Source organism: Geotrypetes seraphini, chromosome 5 (assembly GCF_902459505.1).
Source record: "Geotrypetes seraphini chromosome 5, aGeoSer1.1, whole genome shotgun sequence".
In the NCBI taxonomy this organism is placed as follows: Eukaryota; Metazoa; Chordata; class Amphibia; order Gymnophiona; family Dermophiidae; genus Geotrypetes; species Geotrypetes seraphini.
Window position 1 is genome coordinate 98071808 of NC_047088.1, and position 18614 is coordinate 98090421.

An 18614-nucleotide genomic window follows, 5' to 3' on the forward strand; every position below is an offset into this window, starting at 1 on the left:
AAGGTTGCTGCAGGGCAGAATTAAGGCTTGTTGACAGAGCTTGTGTGTTTGTGGATCTCAGTATTGAAATGGTAGGGCGGGACTGAAGGATGTCGATCGCTATAACAAACCCGTCTTTTGTTGTCTCTGTATCACAGTCGAGATGTCAGCGGAAGCTTCCCTACCCGCTCCTGAGCTGGGTCACTCCCTGGTGCCTACCCGGCCACACAGGGCTGGCGTGACCTTCGACCTGAAGCCCCTGAATCCGAGCAGCAAGTACGTGAAGCTGAATGTGGGGGGGACTCTGCACTACACGACCGTGCAGACCCTTACCAAGCAGGACACCATGCTGAAAGCCATGTTCAGTGGAAGGATGGAGGTGCTAACAGATAGTGAAGGTACAGAAGCACTACTTGCTTAAAGGGCTGCTGCCTCAAGTCTGCTTATGAAGAGGTCCATGTGCAAGGACCTTACCACTATACTGATCCCATGTAGACCTGAGAAAGGAGAGCAATTGGCCTGGCCTGAGAAATGAGAGCACTGGCCTGGCAGTGGGGCAAGACTAGCTTTCAGCCAATGGGAAGCCTGTCTACCTTTTGAGTGAGTTCCACTATTGTGGCAGCCCATGATAGTCACTGCTTTGTATGTTTCCACTATCTCCTCCTGCCACTGTATGGCCTCCAAAATGCTGCTGCTTGCTTAATAAAGCCTGAGGAGGAGATGCCAAGGAAGTTAGGGAGATGTTTGCTGGAGTCTAGGGTTGCAGGAAACAGGAGTGGGAAAGAGAGAAAAAGAAAACAAGGAGTGAGGTAGGGTTGCTACGTGACTCCTTGCCATAAGAAACAAGCTAGCCTAACCCTGGTTTTAGCTTGTTGCCTATGTGGATTTGTGGTTATGATTGGCCTATACAGTTTTTGCAGGCAGGGAGATGAAAGTAGGATTGAATTAGCCTGTTTTGTCAGACATAGACAGGTGGCAGCCCTAGGAAGAAGGGAAAGGAGAGGTTTATATGGAGAAAATAATGGGATCCCTCTACAAACGTATGCTTGGGCCTCTTAAGTGTTATAAGACCACCTTGTTGACATTCTACAACTACACCTTTCTTGAAAGACAAAGCATGGGAACCCTTGACAAGTAGTGGGAAGTGCGAAAAGATGGGAAGGTAATGAATGGGGAAAAGAGAGGTTTCATGCAGTAAAAATATCTCTTTGGACCATAGAAAGGAGGCTTTGATTCCTCTTCTCATCTTCCTTAAACCATGTCCTTTCTTCTCTTTCTGTGATGTAGGCTGGATTCTAATTGACCGGAGTGGGAAACACTTTGGCACCATCTTGAATTACTTGCGAGATGGATCCGTGTCACTGCCAGAGACGCAACGGGAGCTGGAGGAGGTGATGTGTGAGGCTCGGTACTATCTGATCCAGGGACTGGTGGAGGATTGTCAACTGGCACTGCAGGTAAGATGGGTGCAGTGGCATGGTGAGAGAACATTGCAAGGAGAAAGGTAAAATAAGGAAGACACATGTAGCTATAATAAAAAAGACCACACCTTTTATTCAAAGAAATAATATATAAAGTGCATGACAAATGAAAACAGAAAGGAAATGAATGAAGACCACTACTACTATTTATCACTAATAGCGCTGAAAGGCGTGCGCAGTGCTGTACATTTTGACATTTAGTAGATGGTTCCTGCTCTGAAGAGCTTACAATCTAACTGGGACAGACAGACAGAGACATGACATATAGGGATTGGGGATGCAGAACCCAAGTGAGAGGAGTTAGGAGTTGAAAGCACTCTTAAAGATTGGGCTTTTAACTTGGATTTGAACACTGTGAGCGACAGAGCATACCTTAGGGATTAGTGCAGTTTGTTCCAGGCCTATTGACGGTTTGTATGGATTGTGTGTCTTATCACATTGATGGATGATAGAGAGGATTTGTTAATATTCCTTATTCAGCACAGAGAATATTAAACCACTGAGAGCATAGGTGAAGCAAAAGATTTGAGCAGTCCTGCCTGTGAGAGCTCCGTCCTCAGGCAACCCCATTAAAAAATCAGAGAATTTGATAACAGGTTGAGACCAAACAATAACCTAAACTTGATAATGGGGATGTTAAGGGGAATTAAAGGATAAAAGGCCCGAAACAGGGCCAGCCCAAGAGTTTCTGATACTTAGGTAGCTATGCCCTTGTCTCCCCAGAATGGCTCAGAGTCCTACTCCCCATCATAATCCAGCAATATCCCTTCCTCCCCCCTTTCTCCATGTCTAGTATATTACTCTTTCTTCTGCTGCTTTTTTTCACGTATATTAAACAAAGAGAAATGAAGGCAGATAAAGACCTTATGACCTATCTAGTCTGTCTATCCATGCTATCTCCCTTCATCTCCTGTAGAGATTCAATGTATTTATTCCAAGTTTTCTTGAATTTAAATACATCTTTTGTTTCCACCACCTCCACCAGGAGCCAATTCTAAGCATTCACCACCCTTTCTGTGAGAAAAGTATTTAATGAGGTTACTTCTTAGTCTGTCTCCTGTTACCTTCATCCCATGCCCCCTCATTTTAGAGCTTCCATTCAATTGAATGGAGAAAGGCTAGAAATGGAATTGTGAGACTTGAAGACACTATCAACTGTTGTGTGGAAAATGATGAGGAAAAGACAGATATGCTAATCAAATGCTCTGTTCTGTCTTCACCAAAGAAAATCTTGGAGTAGGACCTTGGTAGGCTAATGAAGTTGATGTTGCACTGTACCTGTATATGGAAGAAGGCTTTTATGAACAACTTGAAAATCTGAAAATAGACAAAGCCATGGGGCCAAATGGGATCCCTCCCAAAATCTTGAGAGAGCTCAGAGATGTTCTGGTGGGTCCTCTTAGAGATGGGGAAGGTTCTGTGGGATTGGAGAAGAATGGATGTGGTCACTTCATAAAAGTAGAGATAAAGAAGAAATAGAAAAAATAGAAAATTATAGGCTGGTAAGCTTTACTTCAGTAGTTGGAAAGGTAAAGAAGGTAATGCTCAAGGAAAGGATAGTGAGTTTCGTGGAATCAAGCCAATGAGGGTCTTAGGCGCCTCTCTCTGTATCCCAGGATACAGAGGGAGGAGCTTAAGACCCTGATTGACTCAAACACCTAAGGTCCCTCCCCTGGGGAGGGGCCTTAGGTGTCTGAATCAGTCAGGGCCTTAGGACCCTCCCCATGCATCACATGATGCATCGAGGGAAAGCCTGCTATTTTAGATTGGAGCTTTTCACCTGCTCCCGATTTACGACAAAGGTACAGGGTTCGGGGGAGCATCCAATGGCAGGAGTTAGTGGGCATCCCTCCTGCCAATTTTTTGTCACGGGGGGGGAGGTTTCATCATGGCAGGAGAGAGTGGGCATCCCTCTTGCCAATTTTTTCTCAGGCATGGGGGTGGGGGCAGTCCCTGGTGCCTTTCATTGGGGGGGGGACTTTTTCCTTCCTTTTTTATTTTTTTAACTTAAACAGATATTGTATCTTTGTCCGTTAAAAAAAAAAAGGGGCTGACCTATCGCTAAGACAGGTAAGCAACTGGTCTTGACCAGTTGCTTTTTTTGGATTCCTAAAAGTGATCACTTTTGTGTGCATCAGGAAGCCATGTTAGACCATCAATCGCTCTGTTAATTTACATGGCATTTCAATATTAATGAACTTATTTTCATGGTTGGATTGGAGAATGAGTGATCCTGCAGAAAACCAAGCAGTGAGCCATTTTCTGCATCGGGTCGGCAAATCAGATTGTCGCTAAACCAATCAAAGCTGGTTTAGCGACGATCGTTTGAGGATCGCTGACTTTAGTGCATCTAGCCCTTGGTTTGACCAAAGGAAAATTATGCCAAAAATGTAAGTAGTGAAATGCTTCCAGGACCGGTACTGAGACTGATTCTTTTCAACATATTTGTATGCTGAAGGGTTAGAAGTTTGTCTTTGTGGATGTTGCCAAGATTTGCAACAGAATGGACTCCTGACAGGGAGTGGACAACATGAGAAGAAAGCTATAAAAATCAGAAGAATGGTCAAATGTTTCGCAGTTAAAATTTAATGCAAAGAATTGAAAAGTGATGCACTTAGGGTGCAGAAATCCAGAATAGTAGTATGTGTTAGGGGTGTGAGAGACCGACATTTACAGATCAGGAGAGAGACCTTAGGATGACAGTGACTGGAGATCTTAAGTGGCAAAACGATGTGACAACGTGGTGGCCCTTGCCCAAAGAATGCTAGGCTACATAGAGAGGTGTAATGAGCAGAAGAAAGGAGACGTTGATGCCCTTGTACAAGTTGTTGGTGAGACCTCGCTTGGAGTATTGTTTCTCATGTTGGAGGCCATATCACTTCAAGAACATAAAAAGACTTGAGGTGGTTTAGAGGAAGGCAATAAAAATGGTACAGGGTTTGTGCTATGTATATGCTAAAACAGTGTCTCGCAAACTTCGTTGAGCTGCGACACACTAAACGTAGTGGCTTCAGCTCGAGGCATCCAGAAGTGTGCGGACATTGATGTTGCACGCATGTGCAAAGGTCCTCCAGACGGACTTTGAACTGCCATCATAGTTTCTTATCAGTCTCTGACCGCTCCTACTGTCCTTAATAACGAGTGTATCCTGTGTTGGTTGAGCACTTAAGCATTATCACAGGAAAGTTTATCAGTTGTGCTCCAAGGTTTATTAAGAAGTTGAGTTTACTATAAAATGGCCATAGTTAAAGCCATTAGGTTACATTTGATAAATCCAGAGATTTACTGTGGCTTTTCTCTTGGACAAGATGTGCTTGCTTCCTGATAGATTTTTGAGTAGGCGTGTCTGGGAAATGTTGCACACAGAAAAGCCTCAAAATCACCCACTTTTATATCTGTTAGTCCAGCTTTTCTCTCACTGTTTTACAGATTAGGCTATGGAAGGAACCCTGGTTCTGTCTGGTAGATTGGATGATCTTTCTCCTTTCTGAACACCAGGATTTGGCCAAATCCAGTGGAATTTGAAGGACTGGGGCCTAGAGAAGATAGAAAACTACCCGTTGTCAGAAAGATCAGCTATCATGACAACAAATCAAAGCTAGCATTGGGAGCCCCTTTATTTGGTATTTTCAGTTAGGTATATTGTAACTGCCCAGGTTAACAGGGAGAATGTAAGGAGGCCATATCATATACTGGAAGAGAGACTCCTGGGGCAAAAAGACAAAAACTCTCCTCTCCAAAATGTATAAAGAATTTGCAGAGCAGTATCGCCCAGAAGCACACTCATATATGTGAGCAGGGGATGATGGTTAAACTATTTGCTTGTTGAATCTCTGTGAAAGACTGTTTACATATGGTGCTATAAATGCTTCTTCTCCACAGTTTGCAGAAACAATGTGGTGGGTAGATTGTAAATGACTTCACAAGAGCTCTATGAAAGAGGAGTCATAGGAATTCTGAGTTGTTAGAGAGGTTATTGTGAAGAGGTTAGATGAAGAGGCCTGACATAAATTGAAAATCCAGCCTGAAGTGTTTGCAGATAATATCCTGTTGCTGTATAAATGAATAACTTGTTTTTTGATTGAAGAACGAACGAATATGAGATGTTTCTTTTGATATTGACTGTTATTAGATATACTTCTGGCTCCCCAGGATTACATTTATGTTTATTAAAATTTGGTATCCCGCAATTTACAACAGACCAATGCAGCTTACAAAACACAATAAAATCAGTTAAAACAAGAAAAGAACACCATTATCAAAAGGAAAGTCCTAATCTAAATATTGAGGAGATAACAGTGCATTAACATTTGGAGAAAATATAGAATGAACAGAGAGAGACATACTAGAATACTTAATAACACATTGTGCACAGATTTTTGGAGAAAGTACAGAATTGATTTATATTTAAATTTTGTCTTTAAAGTTGATTGAAGATTACTAGAAGATTTTTGGAAAATCACTTTAAAAAAAGAAAAAAAATTGCATTAAGAGAGATATGTATGAAATGCTGATGGGGAGGTTTTTGCTGATGACTTGAGTAGGAGCATTTTGTGGTTTTACAATACTTGACTCCTAGTTGGGTGCTAGCTCCATATCCCTAATACCCCTAATAAAGGAACTTGTATCACAAGCTATTTAAAGGTGGGTTTTCTCATTCTGTTTTGTTAGTATTTTGATATTGGTGGGATTATAATAGAATGCAATGGTATTTGAAGGAGGCTCTGCAGACAAGGCCATCCCAGTGATCTTAAATTGGTATTTTCTCAACTTCGTTATGCACAGTTATAACCTGTAAAGTGCTTTGATAGCTTTTGGGCTTGCTGGTGGTACATAAGAAATTCATAAAACTTGAAGCCCTCTTTTAAATTGGTTGGGTGGCTGTTCTAGTGGCTAAAGTGGTTCTTGCCAGAAGGAGAGGCGAGTCCTGGAATTGGAGAATGGCTTTCCAAAGTTGGGGAATTAACGAACATTGATAAAATGACCTTTATATTAAAAGACATATGTCATTACTTTCAGGAAATCTGGTCCTAAGTATACGGAAAAGTGACCCAAAAATTACACTATAAATTGAAACATGGATGAACTCTAGTTATCTATTTTTTTTTTCTTTATTACTCTACTAATTGTCATTTTTCCAGGTATTTTAATTAGATTGTGAGCCTTCGGGACAGTAAGGGAATTTCTAAGTACCTATCTTACTTATAATTTTAATGCACCTTAATGTATATTTTCTGTAAACCGCTTAGAACTTAACGGAATTAGCGGTATATAAGAAATAAATTAAATTAAATTATCTGTTTTTATTTTCTTTTTAGCTAATTTATATTATGCCGAGTAAAGACATGTCTGGCCCTGGAACTGAGAAGGGGTATTAGAGGTGTCACAGGGCAATTTAACATAATTTATCTCTGTATTTATTTTATTCTAACTTAATGGATTCAGCCAAGGGAAGTCATGCCTCACCAATTTGCTTCATTTATTTGAAAATGTGAATAAATGTGGTTGGTGTATCTAGATTTTCAGAAAGCTTGTGACAAAGTCCCTCATGACAGACTCCTGTGAAAATTAAAAAGCCTTATGAGATAAAGGGAAAGAGAAATAGGGTGATTGTTTCTTTGGTTTAGTGACTCAAATTTTGCAGTTGCACTTTTTATTTATGTTATTCCTATGTAAAATGATTCATAAGAAAATAAGAATTGCCGCTGCTAGGTCAGACCAGTGGTCCATCATGCCCAGCAGTCTGCTCCCACAGTGGCCTTTAGGTCAAAGACCAGTGCCCTAATTGAGTCTAACCTTACCTGCATACGTTCTGGTTCAGCAGGAACTTGTCTAACTTTGTCTTGAATCCCTGAGGGTGTTTTCCCCTATAACAGCCTCCGGAAGAGCTAGTTTTCTACCACTCTCTGGGTGAAGAAGAACTTCCTCACGTTTGTACGGAATCTATTCCTTTTTAACTTTAGAGAGTACCCTCTCGATCTCTTTACCTTGGAGAGGGTGAACAACCCGTCTATCTACTAAGTCTATTCCCTTCATTATCTTGAATGTTTCGATCATGTCCCCTCTCAGTCTTCTCTTTTCAAGGGAGAAGAGGCCCAGTTTCTCTAATTGCTCACTGTAAGGCAGTGATGGCTAACCTTTTTGAGCCCGAGTGCCCAAACTGCCGCACAAAACCAAAGAATTTCCTCAAAGTGCCAGCACGTCAATTAAACCTTAATAACAAGATTTTAGTATCTAAAAACTCTTTATAAAGTTGCCTGAACTATGTAACATCATTTTTAAAGGTTGCAATCTTTGTATTGTCAGAGAATCAATTTGATTCACAATCCTTTGGTTTTCATTTCAATTTATTGGCAATTTATAATGTTTTAATGATTTCATTCAATTTAATGAATTTAGGAAGAATTTGATTCAGTTACACAATATATTTTAAATGTATTATTCACATAACATGTCAAATGTATCCTGAGTAAAAAAAAAGATAAACTTCTTAAAACTGTTAACTGTGTCAAGACTCGGTGTGTATTCCCAAAGAGTCTATACATGTTTTTTTGTAAAATTTACAATCAAATTAGAAAATAGTTAAATCTTTACATTTCTAATAATATGATTTAAAGAAAACAAAAGAGCTTTCAATTAAACTAACCGTTTTTATTGGAAATTCCAGATTGGAATACAACAGGGCCATGTAAAGTCCCTTTTTTAAATAACATCTTTAAATAATATTTAATTAACTTAGAAAGTGTCTTAACTGCAAACTGAAAACACTGCTTCATGTAAACATATGCATTGGGCATGCTCTGAAAAAAATTAATGTGATTTTTGTTGTTGCATGCATGCTGATAACTTGTCAATCCTTGGCTCATAGTGCGTTAATTTCAGAGCAACACATGCAGCACTCATGTCATCCGTTAATCTGTTTCTAGCATCAGATTTTATATGATTCAAAGCCGAAAACAGCTGCTCACAAGCATAGGATGACCCAAACAAAGTAAGAAGAGCAATCCCAAGTGCTTTCATGGATTTAAATTGTCTGGCAGAGAATTCCACGCTTTTAGGATTTCATTTTCAGAACTGCTAGCAGTGATTTCATTTGTCACCCTTTCACACTCAATACGTTCAAGAGCCGCACGCAGGTCATTGAATTTACTTTTCCAGATAGAGCTTTCTTGAAATTCCAGTAGCTCCATTTCCAAATTTTGAATATCCAACCACTGTAAGCAGGAAAGATCAAGATCTTCAAATGTGGGCTTTTCTGGGGAAGTTATAAATGAAAGGGTTGTCTCCATCTCAGTGATTCCCAACCCTGTCCTGGAGGAACACCAGGCCAATTGGGTTTTCAGGCTAGCCCTAATGAATATGCATGAAGCAAATTTGCATGCCTATCACTTCCATCATATGCAAATCTCTCTCATGCATATTCATTAGGGCTAGCCTGAAAACCCGATTGGCCTGGTGTTCCTCCAGGACAGGGTTGGGAACCACTGCTCCATCTTACGGAACTGAGAAAATCTTTTACTAAAATTCTCCTTTGCTTCGGCTACAATGGTGGAATATGCTTTGTGGATTTCATGGTGTTTTTTATGACTGTCCACAAATGTTGTAGAATTATCCAAATGTATTTTTAGGTTGGGAAAATATTTTAGCTGTCCACTCTCAAGGTCTTTTTCAAAAACATGCAATTTTCTCTCAAAAGCTTTGATGTCACTAAACATGCTTTCTGCTGTTTTTCCCATGCCTTGTAATTTTTTGTTTAGTATATTAAAGTGGTTAGTAAAATCTGTAAAGAACATGAGGTTGGTAAGCCAGGCCATGTTGGTGAGTTGAGGATAGTCTTCCCCCTTTTCGTTCATAAATAGCCTTACTTCTTCCAAGCAGGCCACAAATCTCTCTAACACTCGTCCTCTGCTCAGCCACCGGACATTATTGTACATCAGTAAAGTGTTATATTGTGCCTGAACCTCATCAAGAGGGGCTTGAAATTGTCGAAATTAAGAGCACGCGCCATGATGAAGTTCACCATTTTTGTTACATCTTTGAGGACATCGTCAAGTTTTTTGCTGCTTTCTTTGGCGCAGAGAGCCTCTTGATGTATTATGCAGTGAAATTGAATCAGTGGATGTTTTGCTTCCTTATCAAAGAAATGAATGAATCCTGATGTTGTCCCTACCATGCTAGGTGCTCCATCGCTAGTAACTGAAACTACTTTTTCTGGACTTATGTCTAGTGATTAAAAAGCCTCCATCACAGCATTGGGATATCTATCCCTTGTGTTCTTCCAGGCAAAGACAGCAGTTTTACAAGCTCTTCTCTCATGATGTCACCAGTAGCATAACGCAAAATGAGCGCTAGTCTTGCATGGTTAGTAATATCTGTACTTTCATCCAAGCACATGGAGTAGAAGGGTGCTTTTTGTAAGTCGCAAGTAAGCTGTTGACTAACATCAGCAGCCATTCGCAGAACCCTATCTTTTGCAGTATTTCTGCTTAGCGGCATCTCAGAGATGCACTGCACAATTTTATCCTTGTTTTGGAAATCATGGAAGAGTGAATTACTCCCAGCCAAAATTGCCTTTTTGATAAAATCTCCATCAGAGAGGGGCTTACCATGTTTTGCCATGCACAGTGAAATTTGAAAGCTGGCAACTGTAAGATGATTAGTTTTTGAAAGATAGTTGCTAAAACTAAGAGACTGGGAGTGATATTTCTTTAATTTTCCTACAAGGAACTCTTTTCTTTGAGCTAAACCAAGTTCAGCAACACTGTTATGGTTGGTCTCAAAGTAACGTTTGACACTTGATGTGCGAGACACAACACTTTCATTACACATAATACACAATGCTTTCCCACTGCGTTCAATCACTCCATATGTCTCTGTCCAGGCCTCTTGGAATGGTCTTCCACTATCTGTTTTTGCTGTACTCATTTTCTTTGTTCAAGACTTCAAGTCTACAAAAAGATAAAATTTGTATAATAAAAAAAATCTAATGAAGTGCTGTATACAAATCCGTCCCCATAAAAAAATATGTGATTGGGGAATTTTACTAATTGTAGACATCCATTTTGGTCAAAAAATATACTGTCCGGGTGAAAACCGGACTTGTGCAACCTGAGTGTATGGGAAAAGGACTTTTATTTTTCATTATTGGAGCCTTTGTTATTTTATTATGATGTTTACAAAAGCACTGTGAAGGGCCACATATACACTTTACTGTTTTTTGCTATATTGAGTTTTCCATAAGGTACAGCGCAGAGGATTAGTGTGTTGGTTGTTCACAGAGAGCCCAGCCCTCCTCTCAGCTTACTGAACTTCTCTATGCAATCATCATAAGCAGCTTTTTTATTTCCTCGAATTTAGCATGTCCCCCATGGAAGATACAGAGGTTTTTATAGAGGAGCACATTATTAGACACATTAACATCCCCCCATATCCTCACCTCTCTAGCATGGGAGCACTAGGAACTGTTCCTGATTACAGATGTCACATGTGGAGTCACACTACAGCCTCACTGAGTTCCTGTGACAGACTCAGTGTGAAGCTTCTCTTCCTCCCCCCACTTCCCCCTCACACACTGCCTGGCTCATAGGATACTAAGGGGAAGACAGGCAGGCTAAACATCCACTCACAGGACTGCAGCCAGCACAGGAGGATGGGCCACGGCCCACCGGGACAATGCCCGGTCCTCCCAATGGCCAGTCCGGCCCTGTTGCCAGATGAGCTGCAAAGCAGACACCGGCACACTCACCTCCCGCCGCGCCGCATATCTTAATTGCAGACTAGAGAGTTGCGCGGGGACAGAAATCCCACCTGTCCCCACCCATCCCCGCCAAAGTCTCACCCGTCCCCACCCGTCCCCGTGAGGAATCCCACCCATCCCCACCCGTCCCCGTGAGGAATCCCTCTGTCCCCACCCTGCTGTAAGAAGGTAATTTAGATTCGCGGTTAAGGGCAGGGAGGTTTGTCGGACCAGGGCTGTTGTCGGTCGGTCGGGTTAGCTCCACAAAAGTAAGGGGACCTGGCCGGCTGTGCTGCACACGGGGCGGGGTGGGGCGATCCGCCCCCCCTCCCTTGGTAGCCACTCGAGCCGCGAGGCTACTCCTCCTTACCTACCCTGCCTGCAGCACAGAGCCGAACGGAAGTCTTCCCAACGTCAGCGCAGACGTCGGAGGGAGGGAGGGCTTTGTTTACCGACGTCAGCGCTGACGTCGGGAAGACTTCCGTTCGGCTCTGTGCTGCAAGCAGAGCAGGTAGGGAGAAAAGCCGCGCGACTTAGTACATCCAGCCCCGCAGGAACTCCGCGACCCTCGGAGGCGTCCCCACGGGATCCCCGCGACCCGTGCAGCTCTCTATTGCGGACCTTCCCGCGTGCCAGCTGCAAGGCCTTCGCGTGCCACAGCTGGCACGCGTGCCATAGGTTCGCCATCGCTGCTGTAAGGCAACTCCTCCAGCCCCTTAAACATTTTAGTCGCTCTTCTCTGGGCCCTTTCAAGTAGTACTGTGTCCTCCTTCATGTACGGCGACCAATGCTAGATGCAGTATTCCAGGTGGGGGCGTACCATGGCCCGGTACAGCGGCATGATAACCTTCTCAGATCTGTTTGTGATCACCCTTCTTAATCATTCCTAGCATTCTGTTAGCCCTTTTCGCCACCACTGCGCATTGCGCGGATGGCTTCATTGACTTGTTGACCAGTACTCCCAAGTCTCTTTCCTGGGGAGTCTCTCCGCCTACTGCACCGAATATCCTATATTTGTGTATAAGATTTTTGTTACCGCATGCATCACCTTACACCTATACACGTTAAACCTCATTGGCCGTATCGCAGCCCATTTCTCGAGCGTGTTTATGTTTTTAGCGCCAGCCTCTGCTGTAACAGCTCTGGCGCTCATAGAATTCCTATGAGCGTCCAAGCTGTTACTGCCAATGGCTGGTGTTAAAAATGCTTGTGCAGTATATCTACAAGAGGTTTAGGAAATTCCAGAGGAGGTAGTACCTCCATTAAAGCAGGTCTATTATTTTCCTAATGACCCCAAAAAGCAGCAATAAGTATCGGTTCAAGAACCATTAAATGTTTCCTTGATGTTAGAACTTTCTGATAAAGAACAAGTCATGCCTTCACTTTAATTCTGACGGTTGCTTTAGCGCCAAATAAAACTTGGTTAGTGAAACTTTTCTTTAAAAATAAACAGAAAGATTTCTTGGGTCTAAAAATACAAATGTATCCAGATTTAGCTCGTGATACCCAGAGATGTCGAGAATTTTTACTTCTAAAACTAGGGGTGTTAGCTCTAGGGGCAACTTTCTATTTGCGTCATCTGTGTAAATGTATTGTGCATTATTCTTTTTTTTTAATTCTTTATTCATTTTACATCTTACATCAAGTGTATAAATAGTTTACATATTAAAATTGTATACCTCACTTGAATTTCTTATCAATTTAGTCTTGATACATAAGGTGCATTATTCTTTACAAAAATTTGTTTTCTTTGAACCTTTCGAACTGTCCATGTTCTTATCATTTTCACGCCTGAAAAAAGAAAAGAGCTAATGTCATGTAATACAAAGGAAAAAAGATAGTCCTGTCCTCAGTTAATTAAACCTTATTTTTCTTCTAGTTAAAATTACCTTTAGTCTCACTTTTGGTAACATTTTGGATCCTAATTTGGAGGGCTTGAGTGGAATTTAAGCACATATTTGATTGCTTTAGGAAGTATATTTTCTTTATATGTATAATTCTTGATGGCTTAACTTTTACTTTCTGTACAAGTTTGAGCTTGATATGTAATATTGAAATTATAAATAAAGAATTAAAAAAAAAAGGAGGAAGGGAAAAAGCCATGGCATAATACAATAAAAATATAGGGCTCCTTTTACTAGCGTTTGTAGTGCAAGCTGAAGATTAGCGTGTGCGCAAAACCCTGTGCTAAACGAAAATACTAACGCAAGCTCTATGGAGGCATTAGCGTCTAGCGCGCTCGGCATTCACGCACTAAAATCGCTAGCACACCTTAGTAAAAGGAGCCCATAGCATAAATAAAAAGTTTGTCTGCCAAAGATGCACATAGTGGCACTGACACCATTATCTTCTGCAGATATCATATCATTTCTCTGCCTTATATTTTCTCTCTGTCTCTTTATCAGCAGAGAAATGAAGGCTGTGACCCAGTGTGCCTGATCCCAATGGTGACCTCGTCAAAGGAAGAGCAGAAAATAATCACATCCTGTGCTAAGGTGAGAGGGAAAGCCCCAGAAACAGCTGGGGCAATGGTTTAAACAACTGATCCCTTGCCTCCATATCTCATCCTCTTTCCTTCTCTCTTTTTTTCCCTTAGCCTGTGGTAAAGCTTCTCCACAACAGGAGCAACAATAAGTACTCGTACACCAGGTGAGAGCATGTTTGAGGACCACTTGAGTGGCTGTCACTTCTGTTAATGACGTACCTCTCCTCTCTTCACATTACTTAAAACTTCCCCTGCTTTTTTTCCCCATTAATTCAGCTCAACACCGACTCCCTCAAACTCCATTTGACCTTTTACATGATGACTTGACCTTTAATATACTACTGCCCTACATATTTGTCCAAAAATCCATGTAAGAGGTTAATTTTATAACAGGTCACCTAGGCTGGAGGTGCAAGTAGACAACAATTTTGAGCCTGTTTTATAAAGACACATATCTGCCTAAACTAAATATGCCCAAGACTGAGCTTCTCCTCTTTCCTCCTAAACCCTCTGCTCCTCCTCCTCATTTCTCCATCTCTATAAATAATAATACTGTCATTGTTCCAGTCTCCTCTGCTCACAACCTTGGAGTGGTCTTCGATTCCGACCTCTCAATTTCTGTGCATATCCAACAAGCTGCTAAGATCTGTCGCTTTTGCTTCTCTCTCTTCAGTATCACCAAAATTCGCCCCTTCCTCTCTGAGCACACTATCCGGACCCTTGTCCAAGCTTTCATAACTTCAAGCTTAGATTACTGCAATCTTCTAACTGGTATCCCGCAGTGTCGCCTTTCCCCCTTTCAATCTGTGCAAAACTCTGCTGCATGACTCATCTTCTACCAACCTCGGTATGCTCATGTCACCCCTCTCCTAAAGTCACTTCAAGGGCTCCCTATCTGCCATCGCATACAGTTCAAGATCTTATTGCTGAACTACAAGTGTGTTCATTCTGCTGGCCCTCAATATCTCTACTTACTTCTTTCTCCTTATACACCTCCCAGAGAACTCCGTTCCTCAGATAAGCCACTCTTAGTGTTACCCTTCTCCTCCACTGCCAATTCCAGACTTCGTTCCTTTCATTTAGCTGCCCCCTATGCCTGGAATAAATTACTCAAATTTGTCCGTCAACCCCTTCCTTTCCCTTGTTTAAAAGCAGACTGAAAACCCATCATTTTTATATAGTTTTCAATCCTTAATCCTACTCGTCTGCCCTCCAACCTAGCCTGCTGATTAACCGTTCCCCTTATCTGTATATTCATGTCATCCTGTTTGTTTGTCTTGCCTGTTTAGATTGTAAGCTCTTTCAAGCAGGAACTGTTTTCTTATTCTTTTGTGACTTTGTGCAGCGCTGTGTGCATCTGTAGCGCTATCGAAATAATTAATAGTAGTATAAAATAATCTCACAAAACCTACAAAAATCCTAGCTCGGACGCATCTGCACACATTTACACCTGTTCAGGACTAAGGGGTCTTTTTATTAAGGCATGCTAATGATTAGCACTTGCTAAATGCCATGCAGCCCTTCTTGGTGTTTGCTGCAATAAAACAATTTATTTATATATTTTTATGCTGATTGGTATTCAGGATATTTACAGTGAATAGGCAATTCTGGCTTTCAGGTCCCCAGGACAGGTTTGAGAAGCCCTGATATGAAGTCCCATGTTACAGAGAACATTGAGATCAGAAACGGGTCATCCAGGTGGGAACTTGCTGAGTTCCAGTGGTCAACACAGAGCCTTTTCTAAAATACCTGCAGGAGTGTTTGTGTTTTTGCCTGCATGTACAGAAAGAGTAACTATTTTACAAATACAGGTATGCATATTGAACAAATGAACAGCGGGGCCTGGCAGCTCCCTTATGGGGAGGTATCAGTACTTACATATGAAAGTGGCAATTTCCCAACTTCCTTGTGTAGCAGCCTTATTTCACAAAACTACAAGTGTTCGTGTTACCAATTAAGTAGTGAGGCTGCAATTGAACTTGCTTTCCAGTACAATAGGTGTGTCATTTTAGGCAAGCGAGTTATTTCCCCTTGGCCGCGAGCCATATGCAGAAGGAATCCACTCTGGATTTTTTTCTGTGATCCTTGTACTTCACTGGGAGCTCTACTGCCAGCTGCGGTTTTTCCCTTGTGCACACGATCCTGCTTCTTCCTTTATTTTATTCGGTATTTTTTTCAGTTCAGTGTTTATGTGCTTGGAGCTTTCCAGTTTCAATCTTAGCTCTGCCTGTGTAGAGAAGAAATGGAAATAAGCTGAATAGGATTAAGGAGAATGACTCCCTTAATTCCTATTCCACTGCAATAGGTGAGACATTCTAGACCAGGGGTGTCACAGTCCCTCCTCGAGGGCCGCAATCCAGTCGGGTTTTCAGGATTTCCCCCAATGAATATGCTTGAGATCTATTTGCGTGCACTGCTTTCACTGTATGCTAATAGATCTCGTGCATATTCATTGGGGAAATCCTGAAAACCCGACTGGATTGCGGCCCTTGAGGAGGGACTTTGACACCCCTGTTCTAGACTATAGAGTTAATTCTCACCATTCGCATGGTCTGCTGAAGAAATCCATTACAGATTTTTCACTCTGCCTCTAGTGTACTTCACAGGCTAGTTTAGCGCCCTCTAGCAGTCTTTTCTTTTGCATACATGGCTGCAGCTGTGTAGATTCTGCTTTCCACATTTTATTATTTTAGTTTCGTCCCTTTCGCAGGTATTTTCACGTTTAACATGGAGTTGAAGCTCTGCCTGCTGGAGAATTCACAGACTTCAGTTTGTAGCTGACAGGCTGATCCCTTTGGGGTACCTGTTAGCTGGTCTGCTTAGTCACAGAAAGAGTGGTTGACCGTTGGAATAAGCTTCCGGTGAAGGTGATCGAGGCCAGCAGCGTGCTGGACTTTAAGAATAAATGGGATGCCTATGTGGGATCCCTATGAGGGTCGATCTGAAGAATTGGTCACTAGGTATAGACTTAAGAGGATGGGTCAGTAGAGTGGGCAGACTTGATGGGCTATAGCCCTTTTCTGCCGTCATCTTTCTATGTTTTTAAACTCCCTTTCTCAGAAGCAGGTGATTACATGCTCAGCTAGCATGTTGGGGTGGCCACATTTATTTTCAGGGCTTGGTTCTGCGGCTTTGTCCGCCGCGAGATGGATTCTCTGCAGCCTAAGAAGCACAAGTATGAGTCATCTAAGAGTGACTCTCTGCCCCAGGGTCCAGGTACCTTGTCAGAATTTATAAGATTTTGCGGGTCCATATTTTACTCCAGGGGTCCGGCTGCTGGGTGCTTTTCTGTTCCCCCCTCTCCAGTAACTGAGTGGCCTTGGGGAGGGGGTGTGTGTCTCTGCACCTCTGCCTGCACAATCTGTTCCTCCTTCCCAGACTGTATCTGGGGTCCGAGCATCTGGCTCCAGACTTTCCTGATTCTTTCTGGACAGTGCTGCACTTCCTGAATTTGGAAATCTGGAATTAAGTGCTGGATCTTCGGATCCCTTTGGGGCTCTGGATCCTAGAGAAGATCCAACTGTCAGGTGCTTGTTTAAATTTGAGGCGCTACCGGATCGCATTGCTGCATCTTTACCAGAGTTGAGTGTAGATTATCAGCCCGCTCCTTTCATTTATTCAACTTTTTCTCCCTAGCTCTGCAGCATTTGTTCGCAATCTTCAACTTTTCCTGGCATCCGGATATGAGTTCATAGTTCTGGAGCAGTTTGACTCTTTGGAGGGTCCTTTATGAAAAGCTTGGTCTATGTCTAGCTTGCATCCTTGGTTGCAGGAGTGTCCGCAGCTTTGTGGCAGCCCAAAGGAGTTTCCCTGTTGTCTCAGCTGACCCAGAACAACTCTCTCCATAGTGATGGGACAGTTGTGTTGAAAGCTATGCAAGTCAGCCAGGTGGATGTGGTTTTCCGGAAAGTTTTAAACCAGCTATTTAGCCATTGGAGCTGCGGTGCCTATGTCCTTTGTGGCACATGCCTGTCTAGCTCAGCTACAAACGCATTTTCCTCAGCTTTGTGGGCTGGGATGGCCTACATGGCAGATGGCTTCTATGACTTTTGAAGGTGCTGGCAAGCGTGTCAGCAGATTTTATTCCGGCCCGCCGAATGCTCTAGGTTCGGCAATGGGCTGGTGATTCCTCCTCCAAGGCAACTCAAGCGTGGCTACCTTTTTAGGGACAGTTGTTGTGTGGCAAGGATCTGGTTGATCTCTTGAATTCAGTAATGGACTATCACCTGGAGACCTGGATGGATAGTTGAGCACAGGGAGGATGCCAGCACTTGGCTTTGTGGAGGGGAGAGTACTGCTGGAGGGCAGGAAGAAGAAGGCGCTAGCGAGATAATATTTGTGGGAGCCCCTTGAGGTGCTTCTATTCCCGTGGGATATTCTTGACCCTGTTCCTGTGCAGCTCTTTAATCTAGACTATAGGGACGTACAAAAGCAGTCCCCCAAATAAGCTAGGGTGGGCTTGCTGCACCAGCCCTTAAGACCGAGGACCCAAATAGCAGAGACCTAGTTGGCAGCAACATCCACTCTGTAAAACTTGGGAAACATGTGAAAAGAAGACCATGTCGCCGCCCTGCAAATCTCCACAGGAGAAACAGAACTAGCTTCCATCCATGAAGAAGCTACACTCTTAGTAAAAAGTGCCTTAACAGAAATAGGGGACAGTCGCCCCACAAGAATGTAAGTGGACTATATGTCTCTACGGATCCATCTAGAGATCGTAGCCTTAGAAGCGGGAGAACCCCGCAGAATAAAATGAGCCACCACAACAGGTGGTCAGAAAGCGAAACTCATGAGACTCAGCAATAATGCAGGAGCACCTTGCGCATGTCCAAGTTCTTCAGCAGACGATCCTGAGATTGGAACCCTTCAGTTGAACAACCTGGAAACGCACTTTCGGATGGATATGGAAAACCAAAACCACCTTTGGCAAAAA

At 42.6% G+C, this 18614-nt stretch overlaps 1 protein-coding gene across 4 annotated transcripts in view; it reads left to right on the plus strand.

Annotated features, from left to right (window-relative positions):
- KCTD13 (potassium channel tetramerization domain containing 13) overlaps positions 1 to 18614 on the plus strand; it is a 30856-nt gene that overhangs the window by 175 nt on the left and 12067 nt on the right. For 3 of the 4 annotated variants that reach the window (XM_033944315.1, XM_033944317.1, XM_033944316.1), the window contains exons 2-5: positions 138 to 377; positions 1267 to 1436; positions 13602 to 13691; positions 13793 to 13845. In XM_033944315.1, coding sequence (XP_033800206.1) covers positions 143 to 377; positions 1267 to 1436; positions 13602 to 13691; positions 13793 to 13845 — 548 coding nt within the window. In that variant the 5' untranslated portion in view covers positions 138 to 142. The remainder of the gene's footprint in view (positions 1 to 137; positions 378 to 1266; positions 1437 to 13601; positions 13692 to 13792; positions 13846 to 18614) is intronic. The other variant, XM_033944318.1, reaches the window with a different exon arrangement.